Source organism: Arachis ipaensis, chromosome B2 (genome assembly GCF_059453495.1).
Source record: "Arachis ipaensis isolate K30076 ecotype BB chromosome B2, ASM5945349v1, whole genome shotgun sequence".
Lineage (NCBI taxonomy): Eukaryota > Viridiplantae > Streptophyta > Magnoliopsida > Fabales > Fabaceae > Arachis > Arachis ipaensis.
The window spans coordinates 108,703,279-108,725,267 of record NC_142437.1 but is presented as its reverse complement, the minus strand read 5'-3'; the positions used below and the strand labels follow the sequence as shown (position 1 = coordinate 108,725,267).

Here is a 21,989-nt window from a genome sequence, read left to right as displayed (position 1 = left end):
TGTAAGGGCTGTAACAGTTTACTATTAGGTATTGAATATCAATCGACTTTGACATAGGGATTTCTCCCATTGTGGTCTTTAGCCATATGTGTCCCATGATGGGGACTCTCTCTCCGGAGAACCCAATTAGCTCTCCGGAGGAGGGTTGTATCAATTTTTCTGATAATATCATTTTTGTAAAAGTAGAGTAAAATAAAACATCAGCACTACTACCTGGATCTAACAATATTTTTCTTACCAACAGTTCTCCGACCTGGATTGAAATTACCACGGGATCGTCGAGGTTAGGGCTTGCCGATTTGAAGTCTGCTTGGTTGAAGGATATTGTGACATCTGGTTCTTTGTCCTTCTTTGGTTGTATAGTTCCTTCGATTGCCAGCATCGCTCTATAGCTTCATTTCCTGGCCGAGCTTGTTTCTCCTCCGCCTGCGAATCCCCTTGATATGTGGTTGATGACTCCTCTTGGTGGATCAGGAGTCGTCCTCTCTTTTTTTTCGTCGGCGATTGCTTGCTTATGTTCTACCCTGTCCGAGTTTCCTCCTCTGCCTTTCCGGGTCTCGATGTATTTGTCCAGGAGCCCTTGGCGTGCCAGCCTTTCCAGGAGGTCCTTCGCAACGATGCAGTCATCCGTAGTATGACCGAACTTCCGGTGGAAGGCACAATGCTTTGTCTTGTCCACGAACCGTTGATCATGGTAGTTCCCTGCTCGGGCTGGTGGCTTTATGATTTTGGCGTTGAGGATTTCTCTGATGATGTTCTCTCTTCTGGTATTGAATCTGGTGTATGTGTTGTACTTTGACGCGGGCTTAGAAGGTTTCTTAGTGTCCCTGTTGCTTGGCAATCTGAAAGTCCTTTCTTTGTCTCTCCGATGTGGTTGTTTGTCCGACTTTTGGGCTTCTCGGAGCTCTTCGATCTCCATTTGACCTGCCGCCCTTTCTCGGAATTCCTCTAGCGTCTTCGGCTTTGTTATGGCAATGGTCTCCCGAAATTTGCCAGGCCTAAGGCCGGCCTTGAGAGCGTGCAGGTGAACGGCCGGGTCCAAGTCTTGGATCTCCATAGTGGCGTCAGCGAATCTGGTCATGTAGTCTTTCAGGCTCTCGTGCTGACCTTGTTTGATGGTGCCGAGATAGTCCGAGCCATGTACGTAGATTCTTGATGCAGCAAAATAATCAATGAATGATCTGGCGAGGTCTTCAAAGGAGGAAATCGAACCTGCAGAAAGTTTAGAAAACCAGAGTAACGCAGCACCATCTAGGTACGTGGGGAATGCTCGGTAGAGGACGGGCTCATTGTTAGGGCCGTTGAAGAACATCATTGATTGGAACTTCTTCACATGGGCCCGAGGGTCGCCGAACCCCTTGTATGGTTCTAGCGCGGTGGGCAGCGTAAAGTTTTTCGGCATCTGGTAGTTTGTGATCTCCTCGGAGAAAGGGTTATCAAGGGTGAGCTTCTCCTTTGGCGGGACGATGTTTAAAGGGTCCGCCGCACTTTGAGCCGAGCCTTTGGAGTTCTCTCCATTGTTCTGTGTTGAGAGCTCGGCTATTCTTCGTACCTCCGCCTGAAGCTCAGCGATTTGAGCTAGGAGGTCGTCCTGTGAGAGTTGTGGATTCTCCTTGTCAGCCATGTCCGAGGATCGGGAATCCTGCAAAATAAAGTAGAAGACTGAACGAGGGAAAAAATGGGGTTAGATGTACTCCGGGCCCCACGGTGGGCGCCAAGTGGTTCGTCCGAACACTAGGGAGGCCGAGCTTGAGCGCTTCCGAGTGAGTTGACACCAAAGAGGAAGAGCTTCACGTCGGCCGAAAGTCAAACACCGCGGCGGAAATACCTGCACAAGATACTCTGACGCTCAAGTCAGTGATGATTCTCAGTGAGTGAGTTAAGAGTAAAGAGTAGAAGAGTGAGAGTGATAGAACCTGAGACCTAGCCGAGCATATTAGCTAGGTTTTATAGGAGTTGGTTTTTACCCGTTAGTGGATAAGTCCTAGTTTGTAGGTTGGTTATGATATTCTGTTTTGGTGCTATAAACCAGCTGAGCACGTTTCTTATTTTCAATTGGGTGATGCTGCTTCGGTCCTGATCACGTGCCGAGATTTTCGGACGGCTGATACGGGACCGAGCTTTATGATGCACGTGTCTTTTTATTCGAATGGATGAGGCCGAGCTTATCTGCTCTTGTTCCGAGCTTGTTTAATGTGACGCCAGCCTCAGATATTTACGTGCCGAGTATTCCGGGCGACCGAGGATACAGGTAACGTATCAATAATAATAATAATAACTAACATAAATTTAGGCTTATTGGATTGTTGAAAGAAAGAAAAACTTTTTTTTTAAATTTAGAACAACGTTATTTTAGAAAGTTTAATACTGAACTAAAATTCTTTAAAATATCGAACTGATTCTCACAGTTCATCAGTTAATAATTAATTCGGTCAATTTTTCACCAATTTTAATTTTTGCATATAAATTTTTATGTCAATTAAACCGGCTAAAAGACCTGCTTTTGGTTAATCCAATTGAATTAACTGGTCCAATTCAATTTTTAGAATCATAATAAATACAAACCTTGCTTATAATAAATAATGTTAGTAACCCTTATATGAATATCATATAAATGGGAGGTTATGATTACAAACAAAAGTAAGTACATTTTTTGAATAGAATTATTCTCCACATACAAACCTTTTTATTTATACAAGTTATATAAGTCTATATATTTTATTTTATACCAGACGTCTCTTTTTTAACACGTCGATTTCACGCGCCTCTTAATTTAATAGATTTTTCGATCAACGCGCGCACATTCTACTTCTTTTTCTTTATGTTACCGTACGTTCTTGCACGTTCTTATTCTTCTTCGTTATCGTCGCCATCAACACCACTTCTTCCTCCTAATTCTCTTCCTCATTCTTTTTTCATTGGATTTTTTTCTCTTCCTTTCTTTTTCTCTTTCTCCTCCATCATCAGTTTTCTCGTTGAATATAATGAATAATTCAAGTTCAGATTGTCAATTGAACTAGAACGAAATTGATTATTGTTTTTGAATCCAATCAAGTGGCTGAGGTATGGTTAAATTCAGAATAAAAAAAATGCAGCATTAGAGAAAATATTTTTTGTATTTGCAGCAAATTTGGGTGTAAAATGACGATATTTGGGTGTATTTTTATTCTGATAAATTTTGCATAATTCAAAACTCTTCCTCTTTCTCCTCCTCATCTTCTGCTGCTTCTTTTTTTTTTCTTCATCATCATCACCATCTTCTTCTTCTTTTTTTCTTATTCATCTTTTTCTTTTTGTTTTACCTTCTCAAGTTTCTTCTTGTTTTACTCTCTTAACAATAATAAAAACAAAAAAATCAAACAAAGAAGAAGAAACACATAATGCTCTAAAATTACTTAGAACATGATGAACTTATATTCATTTAACTAAAAGAAAGAAAGAAATAAGGAAAAGAAGAAGAAGAAAAAAATGCAGCATTACAGGAAGCATTTTTTGTATAAAAATGCTATTTGTACACTAAAATCAACCACTAAAATCAGCCACCAATATATTTGTGTATAAATACATGTGTGGTTTAATTTATTTTCAATGTATATTTGTATTTCAGTATGTATTTTATACTGGTGGCTGATTTTAGTGTACACGTAATATAACTCATTTCTGTATTTGCAGCAATTTTGGGTGTGAAACAAAGATATTTGGGTGTAACACGAAAATAGTTAGGTGTATTTTAAGAAATTTTGGATGTATTTTTATTCTGATAAGTTCTGCATAATTCAGAACTCTTCTTCTTCCTCCTCATCTTCTGCTGCTTCTTTTTTTTTTCATCATCATCACCACCATCTTCTTCTTTATCTTTTCCTTTTTGTTTTACCTTCTCAAGTTTCTTCTTATTTAACTCTCTTAATAAGAATAAAAATAAAAAAATCAAACAACGAAGAAGAAGAAACACATAATGCTGCAAAATTACTTAAAAGATGATGAACTTACATTCATTTAACTAAAAGAAAGAAAGAAATAAGGAAAAGAAGAAGAATAAAAAAAATGCAGCATTAGAGAAAATATTTTTCTGTACAAAAATGCTATTTGTACACTAAAATTAACCACTAAAAGCATCCACCAACGTATTTGTGTATAAATACATGTGTGGTTTAATTTATTTTCAATGTATATTTGTATTCCAGTATGTATTTTATAGTGGTGGCTGACTTTGGTGGCTGATTTTAGTGTACACGTAGCATAACTCATTTCTGTATTTGCAGCAATTTTGGGTGTAAAACGAAGATATTTGGGTGTAACACGAACATATTTTGGTGTATTTTAAGGAATTTTGGGTGTATTTTTATTCTGATAAGTTCTGCGTAATTCAGAACTCTTCCGATCCTCTTCCTCCTCCTCATCTTCTGCTGCTTCTTTTTTTTTCCATCATCATCACCATCTTCTTCTTCTTTTTTTCTTATTCATCTTTTCTTTTTTGTTTTACCTTTTTAAGTTTCTTCTTGTTTTACTCTCTTAACAAGAATAAAAACAAAAAATCAAATGAAGAAGAAGAAGAAACACATAATGCTGCAAAATTACTTGAAAGATGATGAACTTACATTTATTTAACTAAAAGAAAGAAAGAAAGAAGAAAAAGAAGAAGAAAAAAATGCAGCATTAGAGGAAACATTTTTTTGTATAAAAATGCTATTTGTACTCTAAAATCAGCCACTAAAATCATCCACCAATGTATTTGTGTATAAATACATGTGGTTTAATTTATTTTCAATGTATATTTGTATTTCAGTATGTATTTTATGCTGGTGGCTGACTTTGGTGGCTGATTTTAGTATACACGAAGCATAACTTATTTCTGTATTTGTAGCAATTTTAGGTATAAAACGAAGATATTTGGGTGTAAACGAACATATTTGGGTGTATTTTAAGGAATTTTGGGTGTATTTTTATTCTGATAAGTTCTGCATTATTCAGAACTCTTCCAATCCTCTTCCTCCTCCTCATCTTCTGCTGCTTCTTCTTCTGCATCTTCTTATTTCATATTTTCATAATTCTTTTTGGGAGAAAAAAATCAAACAAAGAAAAAAATAAATATTGTTGCAAAATTAAAAGAAGAAAGAGGAGAAACACGACGATGAAGATGAAACACGCAAAGAAAAAGGAGGAGAAACACAAAGAAGACGGAGAAGAAGAAGGAAGAAGAGGAGGTGGAAAAACGCGAAAAAAAATGACAGTTGTGGTTTTCATCGAGGAAGAAGAAGAAGAGTCGTTCATAATAGTGAATGAGCGCTTTGAAAACGTGATTCACGTGTCAACACGTTTCTGTGAATGAGCGTAGTTTCTATTGGGTTTAGCCCAACTTGTAAGACTTGTAAACCAAAAAGACTTTTATGTATAATATAACTGTTTTGAATATATACCTCTAAACTCCTTACTAACTTAAGTACTAAAATATCTTTGTAGGTTACGCTTTCAACTTAGTTCAAATGGAACACAAAGAAGAGACTTTCTCAATCTTTCTCAATCATCTTGTGAGTTCGGATAAGTGATGCAGAATTTATAACCACAAACTAACCGGCAAGTGCACCGGGTCGTACCAAGTAATACCTTACGTGAGTAAGGGTCGATCCCACGAAAATTGATGGATTAAGCAACAATAGTGTTTGATAGGCTTAGTTAGACAAACAGAAAAAAAAATAGTGTTTGAATATTCAAAGAGCATTAATTAATAAATTTAGATGTTTGAAGACAGGTAGGTGAATAAGTTGGGTGTAAAATATTGAGAAAGCAGTTAAGGCTTCAGAGTTATCTATTTTTCCGGATTTACTTTTCTTACTAACTATTTTAATTATGTAGGATTTAATTTATGGCAAACTATATGTGACTAGACCCTAATTCCTTAGACCTTTCTAGTCTCCTCTAAAATTCATTAACTGCCAATTCCTTGGTCAATTAATTCCAATTAGAAGCTACATGATCAAATTTCAGTTTATATGTCACAAAAACTCTAATTATCCAAAAATAAAAGGATTATATGTCACGTATCCCGTTAAATCCAGATAATTAAAATTTAGGAGAATATGTTTTCAAGCTGTTGTTCAAGTAAAGAGCTTTTCCAAGTTATACAAGAACTCAAATAGAAAGAGGGTCATACTTCCGTTCCACCCAAATTCATAAGATAAAGAGCAAAAAAAAAATCCTTAAATTATAAATCCATACATGAATCAAAAGAGAAAAAGCAATAAAATTAATCCATAGAAATAGACAGAGCTCCTAACCTTAACAATGGAGGATTAGTTGCTCATGGTTCAGAGTAGAAAATAAGGATTCTAATAAAATGTATTTTGGTTGTCTGGGATAATGTTGAGGTGGTATCCTCCTATTTATATCTAATCCTAATTAATTTAAAATCTATCTTTAAAACTAAAATAATATCTTTTTCTATTTTTAAAATTTGAATTTAAATTATAATTAATTATAGCAATCAGCAAATCTTCAATTGATGGATGGGGACCACTTGACTTCACTAGGATCCACGCCTAACTTGGGCTTGGTAACATGAATTGGAGTTTAGTTGAGTGAAGCTACGCCTAACTTGGGCTTTAGTGCGCCTAACTTGAAGTGGGCAAGACCAATCTCGCGTATTGTTGTTGTGCCGTGTGCCTAATGCAGCTTTGGCAGCAAGTTTGGAGAAGAAGCATGGACTATTATATATCGTTGGAAAGCTCTAGAAGTTAGCTTTCCAACGACACTGAAATCACGTCCATTGGATCTCTGTAGCTCGAGTTATTTAGGTTTGAGTGCAGAGAGGTCAGGGTTGACAGCATCATTCGCCTTCATCTCTTCTTCTGCAGAAACTCCATCAAATCCAGCTGAATGCTACCTAAAATAAATAAAATTGCACAAAATTCAAAGTAGCATCCATATTGGCTAAAAAATAATTAATTCTTTATTAAACTCAATAATTTAGATGCAAATTTACTAGGAAAAGATAGGAAAGATGCTCATGCATCACAACACCAAACTTGAACCTCAAGCAACCAGAACTAATATAAGCTTAGGATGTGAATTTGCATGAGAATGAGAGTTCGATTAAGCTCATGTCTCTTTTTATAATGGGGTTTACAACTGCAATCCTGAATAATTTTGACATCTCACTTTATCCTTTGAAGTTCAGAATGATTGACATCCATAGGAACTAAGAATTCAAATAGTGTTATTAATTCTCCTAGTTCAATATGTTGATTCTTGAACACACCTACTTTATGAGTCTTGACCGTGACCCTAAGCATTTTATTTTTCAGTATTACCACCGGATACATAAATGCTACAAACACATAACTGGGTGAACCTTTTCAGATTGTGTCTCAACTTTGCTAGAGTCCCCAGTTAGAGGTATCCAGAGTTCTTAAGCACAATCGTTTTGCTTTGGACCACGACTTTAACCGCTTAGTCTCAAGCTTTTCACTTGACACCTTCACGCCACAAGCAAATGGTTAAGGAGAGCTTGATTTAGCCGCTTAGGCCAGAATTTTATTCCTTTGGGCCCTCCTATCCATTAATGCTCAAAGTCTTGGATCCTTTTTACCCTTTGCCTTTTAGTTTAAAGGGTTATTGGCTTTTTCTGCTTACTTTTTTTCTTTTTTTCTTTCTTTTTCTTTATTTTATATATTATTTTTATATATTTTTTTTTGCAAGCTTCGTGTTTTTTACTGCTTTTTCTTGCTTCAAGAATCAATTTTATGATTTTTCAGATTATCAATAACATTTCTCTTTTTTCATCATTCTTTCAAGAGCCAACAATTTTAACATTCATAAACTTCACTATCAAAAATATGCACTATTCAAACATTCATTCAGAAAACAAAAAGTATTGCCACCACATCTAAGTAAATAAGACTACTCTTAAAATTAACTCAATTTCTCATGCAATACATCACTTCTGTATTTTTTATTTGAATTCAAGCTTAGTGAGTAATACGTGAGATATCTTTTAAATCAATTAAGAGAAAACTAAACTAGACTTAGGATTCTAACTAATAAAGGATCATGCAACAAACAAAGCAAAAATAGCAGAAAATCAGAACATAATATAGAAAAAGAGGGGAGGAATAAAAATGAAAGGAACTCAACCACCTTAGTTATCCTAGCGGTCATTTTATTCTTCAGGTTGTGCTCCTCAGTGAAGATGATTCGCCTCCCTTTTGGTGCCATAGGAATAAACAGAAAACCTTTAAGCGAAGCGTCAACACCAAACTTAAAGGTTTAGTTGTCCTCAAGCAAAGAAGAACTGAGGTGTCCGGTTCATGTGATAAAATAGATGCATGATCAGAGAAACAGTAAAAACTCAATAAAAAATCAAGTAAGAAAATTACTACTACGAAAAGTACTAAGGATATGAAATTATCGGGTTGCCTCCCGACAAGCGCTTCTTTAACGTCACTAGCTTGACACTTGATTATTGAAGTTTCTTCCTCTTCTTCCAGTTGGTTAAAAGAAATGTCTCCAAGGGGGGAGAGGTGAAGATTAGTGCCCCCTGATATGAAGTCCTCCTAACAAGCTTTCTTTTATTGTGATTAGCTTGATTCACCTTGCTTGTTGGGGGAGAGGTTGGATTGCTTTTTGTTGACATTTTCTTCTTCATGGATATTTTCTTCTGTTTCTTGGTCACAATCCCCTTTTCAGTGCTTCCCTTGGTTATCTTCACTTCTTTGATTTCAACATGTGGGTGTTGTGTGATGGTTAGAGTGTACCCTTCATCAAGAACTTCTTGAATTGGTGATTCAATAAACTCACCCTCTATGCCGCTCTCTGCTTCATTGGAGTGTAGATTCCCATAATTATTTTCATCCCTTGCAACCTCCTTTGTTTGTGCATCTTTCTTCTTTGTTGGTGCATCAACCTCCTTTGTTTTTGCATCTTCTTCTTCTTCCATGTGTGAGGGTAGAAAGTTCTCTAATTCATTGGAGTATGAACTCCTTTGATTAATTTCCTCACTTTCTTCTATAGGATCTTGTATTATATCTCTTGGGAAGGAATTTGCTTGCTCCTCTTCTTGTAACTTGATAATCGACTGCACATGTTTCTCTATATTTTTGACACTCGTCTTTATATCATGTAAGAATTCTTTCATTAGAAGTTCAAGATCTGATGGTATTTGAGATGAATAAAGAGGAGGTGATGGTTCTTGATAAGAATAAGAAGGAGGTGATGATTCTTGATAAGAGTAAAAAGATGATGGTTCTTGGTAAGAATAGGTAGATGGTGGCTCTTGATATGGGTAGAAAAATGATGGTTCTTGGTATGTATATGGAGATGGTGGTTCTTGATATGAATAGGGAGGTGGTGGCTCTTGATAGTTGAAACATGGAGCACTGAAGTTTCTTTGGTTTTGACCTTGCCAACCAAAATTTGGGTAGTTCCCCCATTCATAATGATATGAATCACTACTCGGGTGTGAGTAGTAACCCATATGATTTCTCTCCATTATTTTTCCTTAGCACACAACACCAAACAGAATTAAACGCACCATGTGGCAAACAGGAGAGTAAAGAAGAAAGAAAAAAATTCTAAAAATTAAAATAAGAAAAATTAAAATAAAACTAACTAGGAAACACCAAACTTAATTTAAGAAATTAAGAAAAATATTAGTGCTATTTTTTATTTATTAAATTTTTTTACTTATTTAAATTTTTTTTAAATTAAAAACAGAAATAAAATAAAATTAATAAAATATAAAAAAATAAAATAAATTAATAATGAACAGAAACAAAACGAAAATAAACGAAAGTACAAATAAAAAGGAAAAAAAAAAAAAGAAACGACGTAAAGTTTTTGAAAAGAATAAAAAATTAATAAAAAAAAAAGTGAAATCAAATAGTGGGATAGGGAAACAAACGAAAAGCAAGAGAAAAAAAACAAAGAAAAAATGAAAATAGAAATTAATAATATTAAAATAAACTAATTAAAAGAAAACGAGACAGGGGATTAACAAACGAAAAAAAAGGAAGGGACGTTAAAGAGAAAAAATAGAAAATAAAATAAAAAAATTAATAATACTAAAACAAAATCAATTAAAAAAAAATTATCTATTCTAAGCAATCAAACAACGAATAGTTGTTAATCACAATCAATCTCCGGCAACGGTGTCAAAAATTTGGTACGGAATTTATAACTACAAACTAATCGGCAAGTGCACCGGGTCGTACCAAGTAATACCTTGTGTGAGTAAGGGTCGATCGCACGAAGATTGATGGATTAAGCAACAATAGTATTTGATAGGCTTAGTTAGACAAATAGAAAGAAAATAGTGTTTGAATATTCAAAGAGCATTAATTAATAAATTTAGATGTTTGAAGACACGCAGGTGAATGAGTTGGGTGTAAAATATTGAGATAGCAGTTAAGGCTTCTGAGTTATCTATTTTTCCGGATTTACTTTTCTTACTAACTATTTTAATTATGTAGGATTTAATTTATGGCAAACTATATGTGACTAGACCCTAATTCCTTAGACCTTTTCTAGTCTCCTCTAAAATTCATTAACTGCCAATTCCTTGGTCAATTAATTTCAATTAGAAGCTACATGATCAAATTCCAGTTTATATGCCACAAAAATTCTAATTACCCAAAAATAAAAGGATTATATGTCACATATCCCATTAAATCCAGATAATTAAAATTTAGGAGAATATGTTTTCAAGCTGTTGTTCAAGTAAAAAGGTTTTCCAAGTTATACAAAAACTCAAATAGAAAGAGTGTCATACTTCCATTCCACCCAAATTCATAAGATAAAGAGCAAAAAAAATCCTTAAATTATAAATCCATACATGAATCAAAAGAGAAAAAGCAATAAAATTAATCCATAGAAATAGACAGAGCTCCTAACCTTAACAATGGATGATTAGTTGCTCATGGTTCAGAGTAGAAAATAAAGATTCTAATAAAATGTATTTTGGTAGTCTGGAATAATGTTGAGATGGTATCCCCCAATTTATATCTAATCCTAATTAATTTAAAATCTATCTTTAAAACTAAAATAATATCTTTTCCTATTTTTAAAATTTGAATTTAAATTAGAATTAATTATAGCAATCAGCAAATCTTCAATTGATGGATGGGGACCACTTGGCTTCACTAGGATCCACGCCTAGCTTGGGCTTGGCAGCATGAATTGGAGTTTAGTTGAGTGAAGCTGCACCTAACTTGGGCTTTAGTGCGCCTAACTTGAAGTGGGCAGGACCAATCTCGCGTATTGTTGTTGTGTCTTGTGCCTAACTTGAGAAATCTCAAGTTAGGCGCAGCCTTGGCAGCGAGTTTGGAGAAGAAGTATGGACTATTATATATCGTTGGAAATCTCTGAAAGTTAGCTTTTCAAAGTCACTGGAATCACGTCCATTAAACCTCTGTAGCTCGAGTTATTCAGGTTTGAGTACAGAGAGGTCAGGGGTTGACAGCATCATTCGTCTTCATCTGTTCTTCTACAGAAACTCTATCAAATCCAGATGAATACTACCTAAAATAAACAGAATTGCACAAGATTTAAAGTAGCATCCATATTGACTAAAAGATAATTAATTCTTTATTAAACTCAATAATTTAGATACAAATTCACTAGGAAAAGATAGGAAAGATGCTCACGCATAAATAAGGTCTAACAACCTTCCGAGCAGAAATTAAATTCAATCGTCGTTGCTTTGCTCTCTCATGCATTGCCCTTGATCAAACATCTTATGAACAAATCATTAAAAAAAAAGTAAGTTATTCTCATTTATCAACTAAATTTAAAAGACAATTCATAATTTCAGAATCATATAAGAAGATGAGCTCATAATAATATCATCGTCTCATGATATATATAATATTCTAAATACATATACTCACATATAATTTCTAACTTAATGCCTCTTACAATGCATATTAACTTGAGTGTATGTGTCTTTATAGCATGTACAACCCTTATCATTGGAAATGACATACAATCTCGGAATAAAAAGATTGTGACAATTTTGTATTTTCAATTTACTCTAAACAATTCTATTGTAGGTAATTTCTCAATTTAAAAAGACTAAAATACTTATGAACAATTAATATTAGCAAATTTTTCTTTTTTAATTCAAAAAAATTTTAATTTTTAAGAATTTATGATTTAAAATTTAGAATTTAAAATTAAAAATTTATAATCCAAGATATAAAATTTAAGATAAATTACACAATTCAAAAAAAAATGATTAACGTTGATTAAAAAAAGTAGCAGGCTTGCTAACCTTCCTCTCTTATCATTACTTAATCCTGCAATCCTCATTATCGCTGTGTAATATAATTTTTTCCAGTTTAAGAATCAAGAAAGATGTTGGCTTCGATTATTATATAAAGAAAACGGTTGTAGGTTGAATTTGTATGGATAATTAACTGATACATGTATATGAACTCATTGACTGAGGGGAGCTAGACTTGGTCATTTTTTAATTAGTCTTTCATTATATATATTTAAAAGTATATAGGGGTTTTGTTTAAGAAAATATAATATTGACCAAAGATTCTTAATAAAATTACTTATTTACTTGGGCTGTAATTGATGAATATGACCACAAATCCTTCCATCATTATATATGGCCCTGGTCTGTCTCAAGGTTGAGATCATACATAGAACATTCGGGTGTATGAGCTCTGAGATGTGTAGCTAGAAAAAGAAGAAGCCGTTCCAACTGGTCCTATATTTGCCATCAGTAATGGATCGGCAAGATAATAGAGAGGGAACAAGTGACGATGATGTTCCTAGTTTCCGTACAAAAATACAGAGGAAAGTTGCCAGACGTCCTGCTAGGATACTCTCCGATGAAGACGTCGTTAGTTTCCATTCAAAAATACAGAAGAAAGTTGCCAGACGTCCGGCTAGGATAACCTCCGACTCCGATGAAGACGTCGTTAGTTTCCGTTCAAAAATAGAGAAAAAAGTCAGACGTCCGGTTAGGGTAACATCTGAATCTGATGAAGATAATGTCCCTACCTTTTATTCTAAAATACAAAAAAAGGTTGCCAGAGGTCCAGTAATTAGGGTAACATCCGATGATGATGTCCCTAGTTTTGGATCTAAAATACAGAGGAAAGTTGTGAGAGGTGCAGTTAGCAAAAGGATAACATCATCCAACTTGTCAGGCAGCATTATCATGAAATTTGTTCTGATCTTAGCCTTATTGATTATTTTCTTGTGGGTTTCGAAACTGAATTTGTAAATTTTGTTTGTAATGGTGGCGGAAGCTGCTTCAGCTTGCGTTTTGCACGAGGAATACTAACTAGAAAGTTATCAGAATTTATTAGTTTTAACTATTAAGTATGAGATAAAGTATGTTGTATTATTAGACTAAAAAAATTGATTTTATAATTAAATGATGGGTAAAAATAATAAATTCTGTGTTTTATTTTAGTAAATCGAAAGTGGTTTGATATCTAGTAGTTTGGGAGCGAAATCTACTCTTTTGTGAGTACCGATTTTTATAAAGTGCATCAAAGAATCTTTCTATCGAGTAGAAGCAAAAAAAATTTTTGAAAGATAAACAAAATAAACTTTGAAAATAAATTAACTAAATTTAAAATAAATTCTATTCAATTTAAATAAAAGCTGTAAATTGTCTTCGACATGATCGAAGGGTTTTGAAATCGAAGAAATAAACTACTGAACTTTAAAAGGAAAATACGAAAAGATAAATGTGCTTGAAAGATAGAATTGCAAGAAAAATAAAGATTACAGGAAATGTAAATGAAAAGGAAAGACATGAAAGGAACTCTACAGAAAAATAACTCAGAAAGTTGCTGGGATATGAGTATGCTTGAGTGTTTTTTTGAAGCAAAGTTTCAACCTTTTCTTCATCAATCTTTCACTATTTATTGACGTCCTTGACCAATCAAATTCAAGAGTAACTTTCGCATGTGCCAATTTTTAAGCAACTGTTCCCGCCCCTTTTGTGCAACGTGGGTAACTGCCAAAAATTAATTTCAAATAACTTTTTTTCTTTGACTGAGTACATCGACTAGCTTCTCTCTCCCAATTTTCGAAAAACCCTTCTCGATGCAAACTCCATTCCTCGGGATAGAAATTCCTCGTACTTCGACTAATGTATTTTTTTGAAATCAAATATTTCTTTCAACAAATTGTCCTCTTAGGATTAACATGTTTTTCGATATCATTTAGGAATGAAACACTTAATCTTGTCTCATTTGACTCTGTAACTATAATCAATAAATTTGATTTAAAAGAAATTTATTAATCTTTCATTTATTCGTGTCCATTATGGTACGTTTTTCGTTACTAACCGTTTCTCTCTCTTCCATTTCGCCTTCTCAAAAAAGTTTTAATTTCAAATTTGAAAAAACAAAATATGAATCGGTAGCGTTATTTACCTCTTTTATTTTTACTTGAGAAAATTCTCACCGTTACACACGTCAACCTTCCATCTCCCAACTTTCACCTTTCTTCTCAAAAAACTTGTTACCAATCCTTTCTGAACTTTCTTGTGCAAATTCTTCCCTCCGTAACCAAATCAATCATTAGGATTTTCTCTGCATACTCATCAATGGCTTCCCCTTCTATTCCCCAAACTTTATCTGCTCAAGACAAAGGCAAATACATCGCAACCGAAACCTTTGAACAATCTGATTTAAAGGTATTGAATCAATTTAATGATGTTATCATTGAAGATCCTAAGAATTTTCCAACTGACAAAAGGATTCTCATCTCCTTTATTGTTGATGACGACACCTGCTGCTTTATTGGTCCTTTACAAACTCTGAAACAAACTGAAAAGAATGCTCATTTCTTCCCAAGTGCTAAAGGAGAGGATTTGCTTATTAAGGAAGATCTTTTCATTGCCCCCTTTATCGACCACAAAAACTTTTTAGAAACAACCCTAAAATCACTTCCCGAAATGCTAATTTTCTTGCCTGGTATCAACCCCTTGAACCAGCAAAAGGTGACATTTGGAGAGCACAGGGTATCCATGATCTTCTTCGTCTCTCTCACTTCACACCCACCACTCATCACTAGATTATTGGAGCTGCATTGTATTTTTTGAAAAAAAAACTACCAACAATTTTCATCTCCCTTGCGGAACAGTGGGGCCCACACTTTTTTATGTTGCTGCCATTACTGGGCTTCCAACAAACTACCCTTATGCAACATTCGACACAAAACCAACTAAATCCTATAAGATAATCCAAAAGAATTCTTATAGTGATTTTATTAATTACCATATGGGCCATAGAAATGATCTTGTGACTGATGAGGAAAGCGTGGCTTTTTTTGTACTACTGGTTAAACGCCATCGTTTTTTGTTCAAGGAGCATAAATAATGCAAAAGTTGTTCCTCCTACTGGCCGCCTTACTCCACGTCCACGAAGGTCATAAGTTCAACTTGGCCAAGTTAATCCTAGAAAATTTATATGATGAATTAGGACATTTAGTCAATTGTCTTCGAAAAAGATCTTCGATTAGTGTGGGAGGACCCTTTTGGCTTTTACAAATCTGGCTAAACGCCGTCTTCAAAAAACATATGAAGCAAGATGGGGGCACCATTTCGGAAAAATAACACATTGAAGGCTTTCGATTAGTTCCCTTCTAGCCAAACTTTAAAGATGCTACCTCGATTGAGGATCTTTTCTAGGCTATATTCTCATTACTTCATTCATGCAAAAACTTTCAAAATGAATAACTGACGTTTACCCCTTTCTTACATCGAAACTGTGGGATAGTTTGGTTCGAACGCCTTCTTTTTCCAAATCATGATGGTGACAATAATTTGGCTTATGCAACTTGGGCCAATTTCCTTGCTGCTCAGATATTTTCGATAGGAATACCTCAATATTAAAAAGAGCAATTCAAAATAACCCTTCACGCTCCCCATTATGTTGCAAGACAAATGGGTTTCTCCCAAGCTCTTCCAACTCCTATGCCTCAAAAAAATAATACCCTTTGTCACGTCGAATTCAAGTCAAAGAAAGATATCCGAAGATGTCTCAACGTCAATGATGAACATCAAAGCCATTATTCTCATTTGCCTTACATTCATAGTGAATTTGTCACCAAGTCATTTGTCGAATGGTGGAACAATTACTATTCTCGATATAATTGTTCCTTGGATGAGATTAAAGGGTCTTCAATTAAAATCTTTCAAGGGGCTGAGGCCTCGCCCAAAAAACTCAAAAAAGAAAAATCAAAGTTTCTGAAACATCCAAACAACCAAGATAAAAAGTCTAAGAATTTCTACTAAAACCTCCAAACCTGCAAAGGTAAGTACTTGGTTAACTCTTCCTATCAATCCTGTTTATCATCATTTTTTTAAAACTTTGCACTAACTGTACAATTTTATTCCAAAAACAATCATCCAGCGAGGACACTTCTGATAAAAGTCAAAAACCCTCAACGAAACAAACTTCCTCTCATTCAAATGTTTTTTCTCATCTTCCAATGAATCTGACACAGAAGATTCATCGGAATCTTCTTCATTTCCACATCTCCAACACAGGAAATTTACCCAGGTAAAATTATTCACCGATTTAAACTTTTTTCATCAATTTTCATTTTATTTTACTCACAACTATTTCTATATTGACAAAGGCTGGGAGAGCTGTTCAATCTATCCTCTCCTCACCGATTAGGCAAGTCGATTTAGAGGGTAAGGAAGCCACCATTTGAATCCTTCTTCTCCCGTTGATAAAACAATTTTTCATCACATGCAAGCAACTCAACAACCGCCATCACCTGTTCAGCCAATAACCATCATTATCACTCCTACCCATGTCATTGATTCATCAGTCATTGAAGAACAAAATCGAACAGATTTGGATAAAGAAAAATCTCTTTTTCCTCAACCTGTGAATAATTCCACCCTTTCTTCTCCAATTAATACCAACCTTATCCTCAATTCTCCTCCCACTCAAACTGTTCATTCACCTGTTCGAGACACCAAAGAAACAATGCCGTCTCCTCAAACAAGACATCCTTCAGATCTAATGGACCAATATGAGCCGTCTTTCCCACTGAGTCCCAAATCTGCAAGGGACCCTTCAACCACTGCCTCGAACCCGTCTAACTCTATTTTGGTTGAACTCTTAGTTGTGCTGAACAGGATTACCGTCAAAGAGGAAGCACCACTTCAACTCTGAAAATGGAAGATTTTCCAAAATCAAGTCTTCCCAAAGAGCTCTCCCCAAGAACTCACAATCAATTGACCTCTCTTCTAAAGATGCTAAACCATACTACTGAAGAATGGGTTTCAAGAAGTGACCTAAATAGTATCCCATCTGACATTTTGAATTCTTCTCTTGAATTCCAGGTTCCACCTCAATTTTCCACCGTGGTGAAGAGATTTAAAAGGGTTTCTAATCATCTTTTTATTTTTTAAGATAAATTGAAACAAGTAAAAGAGAAGCTAACCAAAATCGAATGGAATTTGCAGAAGCTGAAGCAACCCATCATTAAGTACAAAAGTCTTACAAGAAATTTGAAACCCATATCGCTCAAGCTATTAATACTCAAGCTTATTTAGCAAGGCGTGAGGAAGAACTCGAAAAGGAATTGGCCCTAATTCGAAAAAAGCAAGCCACATTGACAAAACTTTATGCCAAGGCCCAGAAGGAGAAACAAATATTATTTAAAAGTCTTTGCAGGATAAAAGATAAACGAGCTGAGATTAGTAGGAGGTATGACAAAGTGCAACTCGAAGAACATGATGAGATCGAAACTTACAACGCCTACAACACAGAAAGAACTCAACTTCGTGCGGAACTTGAAGAACTGTTAGCCCCTTATGATCCACAAGTTTAATGTATTCTCTTGAACAGATATTCTTTTCCTTTACTTGTACTAATTTATATATATTTAAACACCACTTTTCAGACATCGATATTGCTTCAAGTACTTCCCATTTATCGATTTAACCTCATTACTAGAATCGATATCTTTAATATGATATGCGTTCCTCAAATACAAATCGATCACCTAAAATGGTCCTTCCCAATTATGGGATGATTTACCAAAAAAATTCGACTTTCTTTCCATTGGTAATATAACTTTTAAGACTAACTCTCCCACACTAAAGCATTTCTCTTTCATTCGATGGTTATAACTTTGAGCAATACTACTTTTTTTAATGAATCATATTCTCGAGTGCTAAAACAATTTCTTGATATAAATCATTCAATTCATCGTACATTGCATTCCAGTAATGATCAATCGGTAAATCATCTTGTCTCATCACTCTTAAAGTATTAAGATTAATTTCTAATGGCAATACCGCATCATGGCCATACACCAATTTATAGGGAGACGTATTTGTCGATCCTTTAGGTGAATTTTGTAACACCCTAATATTCAAATCCTTATGCTCGAGTCATAAGTCAATGATATTACGGTGGTACGACTCTCAGGTGGAATTTTAATAAATAAAAATAGGTAATTTCAAAAGGAGTATTAATCGAGAAGCCTGAAAAGAGTAGAAATAAAATCGCGAAGACGTATCACTCACGTTCCGACAACAAAAGATAAACCGTGAAGCCGAAAAATGATATATGGACAAGGCGTAGAGGAGATTAAGAGATAGATAACAGATATATATATATATATATATATATATATATATATATATATATATATATATATATATATAACATAAGTAAATAGCCACTAGTCGCGACCCGCGAAGTTTAGGTCGGCTAGGATACAGTATGAAAGTAGTTGACAACAGTATGTCCTAATCTCTCCCGAAGGAAACATGAGAGCCTCTATAGGCAAATTCAAAGAGTGCAATACATAATATAATCTTTCCAAAACAAAGGTGGAGAGATTCTAATCAAAACACAAAGTAGAGGAAATAAAGATCTTCGCCGTCTCTCAGACGACTCACAACTCACTTCTGAGCACCTGGACCTGTATCTGAAAAACAAAAGATATATACGGAATGAGAACCCCGGGCCCATGGGTTCCCAGTACGGTAAAAGTGCCAAATAAATACAATGCACTGCAATAAAACTCACTAAGCATCCTAAGCTTCTTCACCAATTATTCATCTTAGGTTCTCGCTAATCCATGAATAGGCAACTGTCATAAGGGAGTGCTAAATCTAATTCATGTTTCACATGTTTCCCAACTCGCTGACTCTTCCCCGAATCAGACTCAGAATTATAAGCAAAACCATCACCAGTTGTTCTGCCTCAGCAATTCTATATCAATACATCATACACTCGCCTGGAGCTAGTGAAACCACATCACTGCGTCTACCCAGGGAGCTACAATTATCTCATTCAATAATCATCATCATCATGCAATCGCATCATCAATTCATCCCATCAAGAACAACCCTCAACACCCACCGACACCAGCATGAGGGGCCTCTCAGTTGTACAAACACAAGCAATACAGGCAAGTAATACACAAATATGGTACAAGTAGAACAAGTAACATATAGTCAGGTAACATGGCATATATGATGTAGAAATCCAAAACAAATGGCAAACCCAAACAATTCAAACATATGCAAATGATGAATGCCTGCCCTATGGCTGATGATATCATCTGTCGGTTATATAGCCAACCCGACATGTCCTGGTAGCTAACCATTGGACAGAAACACCCATTGCGGAGCAAGTAGGTTTGAGCTACAACCCCCTTGCTACTACCCGCTCAACCCAGAGCCAGTGGAATAACCACTACTGCGGCTACTACCCAGGCGGGTGTTTACAAGCTCAACCTGGAGCGAGTGGATTCACCACTACTGCCGCTACTACCCAGGCGTCACAATCTCTGACCTGGAGCAAGTGGGATGAACCACAACCCTTGCTACTACCCAGGGTCTCAATCTCTGTCCTGGAGCAAGTGGGACGAACCACAACCCTTGCTACTACCCAGGATCTCAAAACATACATTCGTTCAGTTTAGAAGCAATCATTACTGTTATCAAATCTCAAACATTAACCTGGAGCAAGCGGGACGAACCACCATCTTACTACTACCCAGGTATCACAAATACACATGTATTCAAAACTCCACAATTAAACTCATTTATCATAAACATCTTTTCCCGTCTCATACCCAGAGAAAGTGGACAACGCCACTGCCTACAACCCGGGGTCACACATCACATTTCAACCTTTTTCATTGTTATGCAATTAACACATTCATTCATTAATCACATATATGCATTTATACTCAGCCATAAACAATAATGGCTTTGCCGTAACCCGGCAATAACTCAGCCATCCGGCTCATGGTTCAATCAAGAACCGGCCATTTGTCAACAAATATAGCCCTTCGGCTCATGGCATACACGGTACTCCCACCGTCATCCTCCATATCTCATATAATCATCTTTGATCATCATTGATCATAACTTTTCCCCTTGCTTCACTCGCAAGTTACCACATCCCCTAGCTCCTTTCTCATTGCTAGGCATATCATGATGATTTAATACATAAGGGGTGAGATCGGAGGCTTAGAAGTATGAGATTTGGCTTTAAAAACTCAAAAATCAACTTTGGCATAAAAACAGGGCCACGCGTACGCACTCCACGCGCACGCGTGGATGGCCAAAAACTCATCGACGCGCAAGCGCCATATGCGCGAATGCGCGGGTTGAAAAATATCCAAACGGCGCGCAAGCGTCAGCCACGCGTACGCGTGGGTGCTCTTGCTCCCAGGCACAAAACTGGCACAACCCTGGCACAACTCTCTGGAAATGGCTGGGTAATTGGTGCAGCGCATCGACGCGCCCGCGCACACCATGCGCACGCGTGGATGGTGCTTTCTGGAAGAACGGCGCGCACGTGCCAAGTGCGCCTACGCGCGTAGGGTCGTTCTGCTAAAAATTTTCTAAGTTAAAAGCTGCAGAATTTACAGATTCAACCCCCAATCTTCCGACGGTCATAACTTTCTCATTTTGAATCATTTTTCATCCGTTCTCCGAACGGCATGGACATCCCGGATCCAATTTCATTTCTAAACAGATTGGCAGAAAACAGAGATCCGTAGTCCAGGTTATGTCCCGTCAAAGTATGCCAAAAAAAAACCATGTTTTCATACAAAACCAAAAAGTGCCATTTTCAAAACAAGCCATTTTCAACTCTTTCCAAAGTCAATCAAAACATGCCAATTTCAACCTTTATTGAAATCAATCAAAATGTACCAGAATCAACATCAAGCCATCCTCAACTCACACATTGACACTTTCTCAAACTCAAACACATTTACATATCATATACTCTTCCTCATGCCAAATTTCAACAACATTATTTCCAATCAACTATCATTATACATAATCAATATCATACTCACTATCACGTGGTTTCACCCACAAATCAACCTTAATCACTCCTCAAGTATATATCACAACATACATATCTCTAATGCATCATAATACCATCAAGGCATCAATAATCATAATCACATATATGACCACATAATATATCTCAACCAAAACCAAACATGCCTCATCTATATAATTCCACCCAAATTTACCAAATTCCACACTTCAACTCCTCAAACCTTATTGTTCAATAACCAACCCAATCATTCATATATTCATTATCTGAAATTCATCCAATCACTTGTGTCATCATACAATGCACACATCAACTTACCTTTCTTACCTTTCCCCGGCCTCCGGCCCAAAATTCACGGCCTCCGGCCCAATTTCACAATTTAAATGGATAAACCACAAATCAATACTCATTACCCAGTACATCAAATTCTCAATACACCAAGCATACAAGGCTACACAATCCTCAACCCAATCATTAATTCACATTACATACCAACTATGCATATTAGCACCGACCATTTACGCAATCCAAACTTAATCCTAGGGGCATCTAGCCTAGGAATTCTCATCACAACACACGGTACTTAAATAAAACTTAAACCGTACCTCTTGTAGCCAAACCAATTGAGCCTCTTCTACGGAAGTCTTCACCAACCTTAGCTCCAAGCCTCACCAAAGCTCCTCA

The 21,989-nt window shown here is 35.7% G+C and overlaps 1 protein-coding gene across 1 annotated transcript; it reads right to left on the bottom strand.

Moving 5' to 3' along the window:
- Positions 1-394: 394 nt before the first annotated feature.
- Positions 395-1,624, bottom strand: LOC148575173 (uncharacterized). Its single transcript, XM_088506088.1, has one exon. The coding sequence runs from the start codon at positions 1,622-1,624 to the stop codon at positions 395-397; it is 1,230 nt and encodes a 409-aa protein (XP_088362214.1).
- Between the last annotated feature and the right edge of the window lie 20,365 nt (positions 1,625-21,989).

Excerpts from the sequence above, each read along its gene's own strand:
- LOC148575173 (XM_088506088.1), bottom strand. The coding sequence starts at position 1,624 with ATGGCTGACAAGGAGAATCCACAACTCTCACAGGACGACCTCCTAGCT.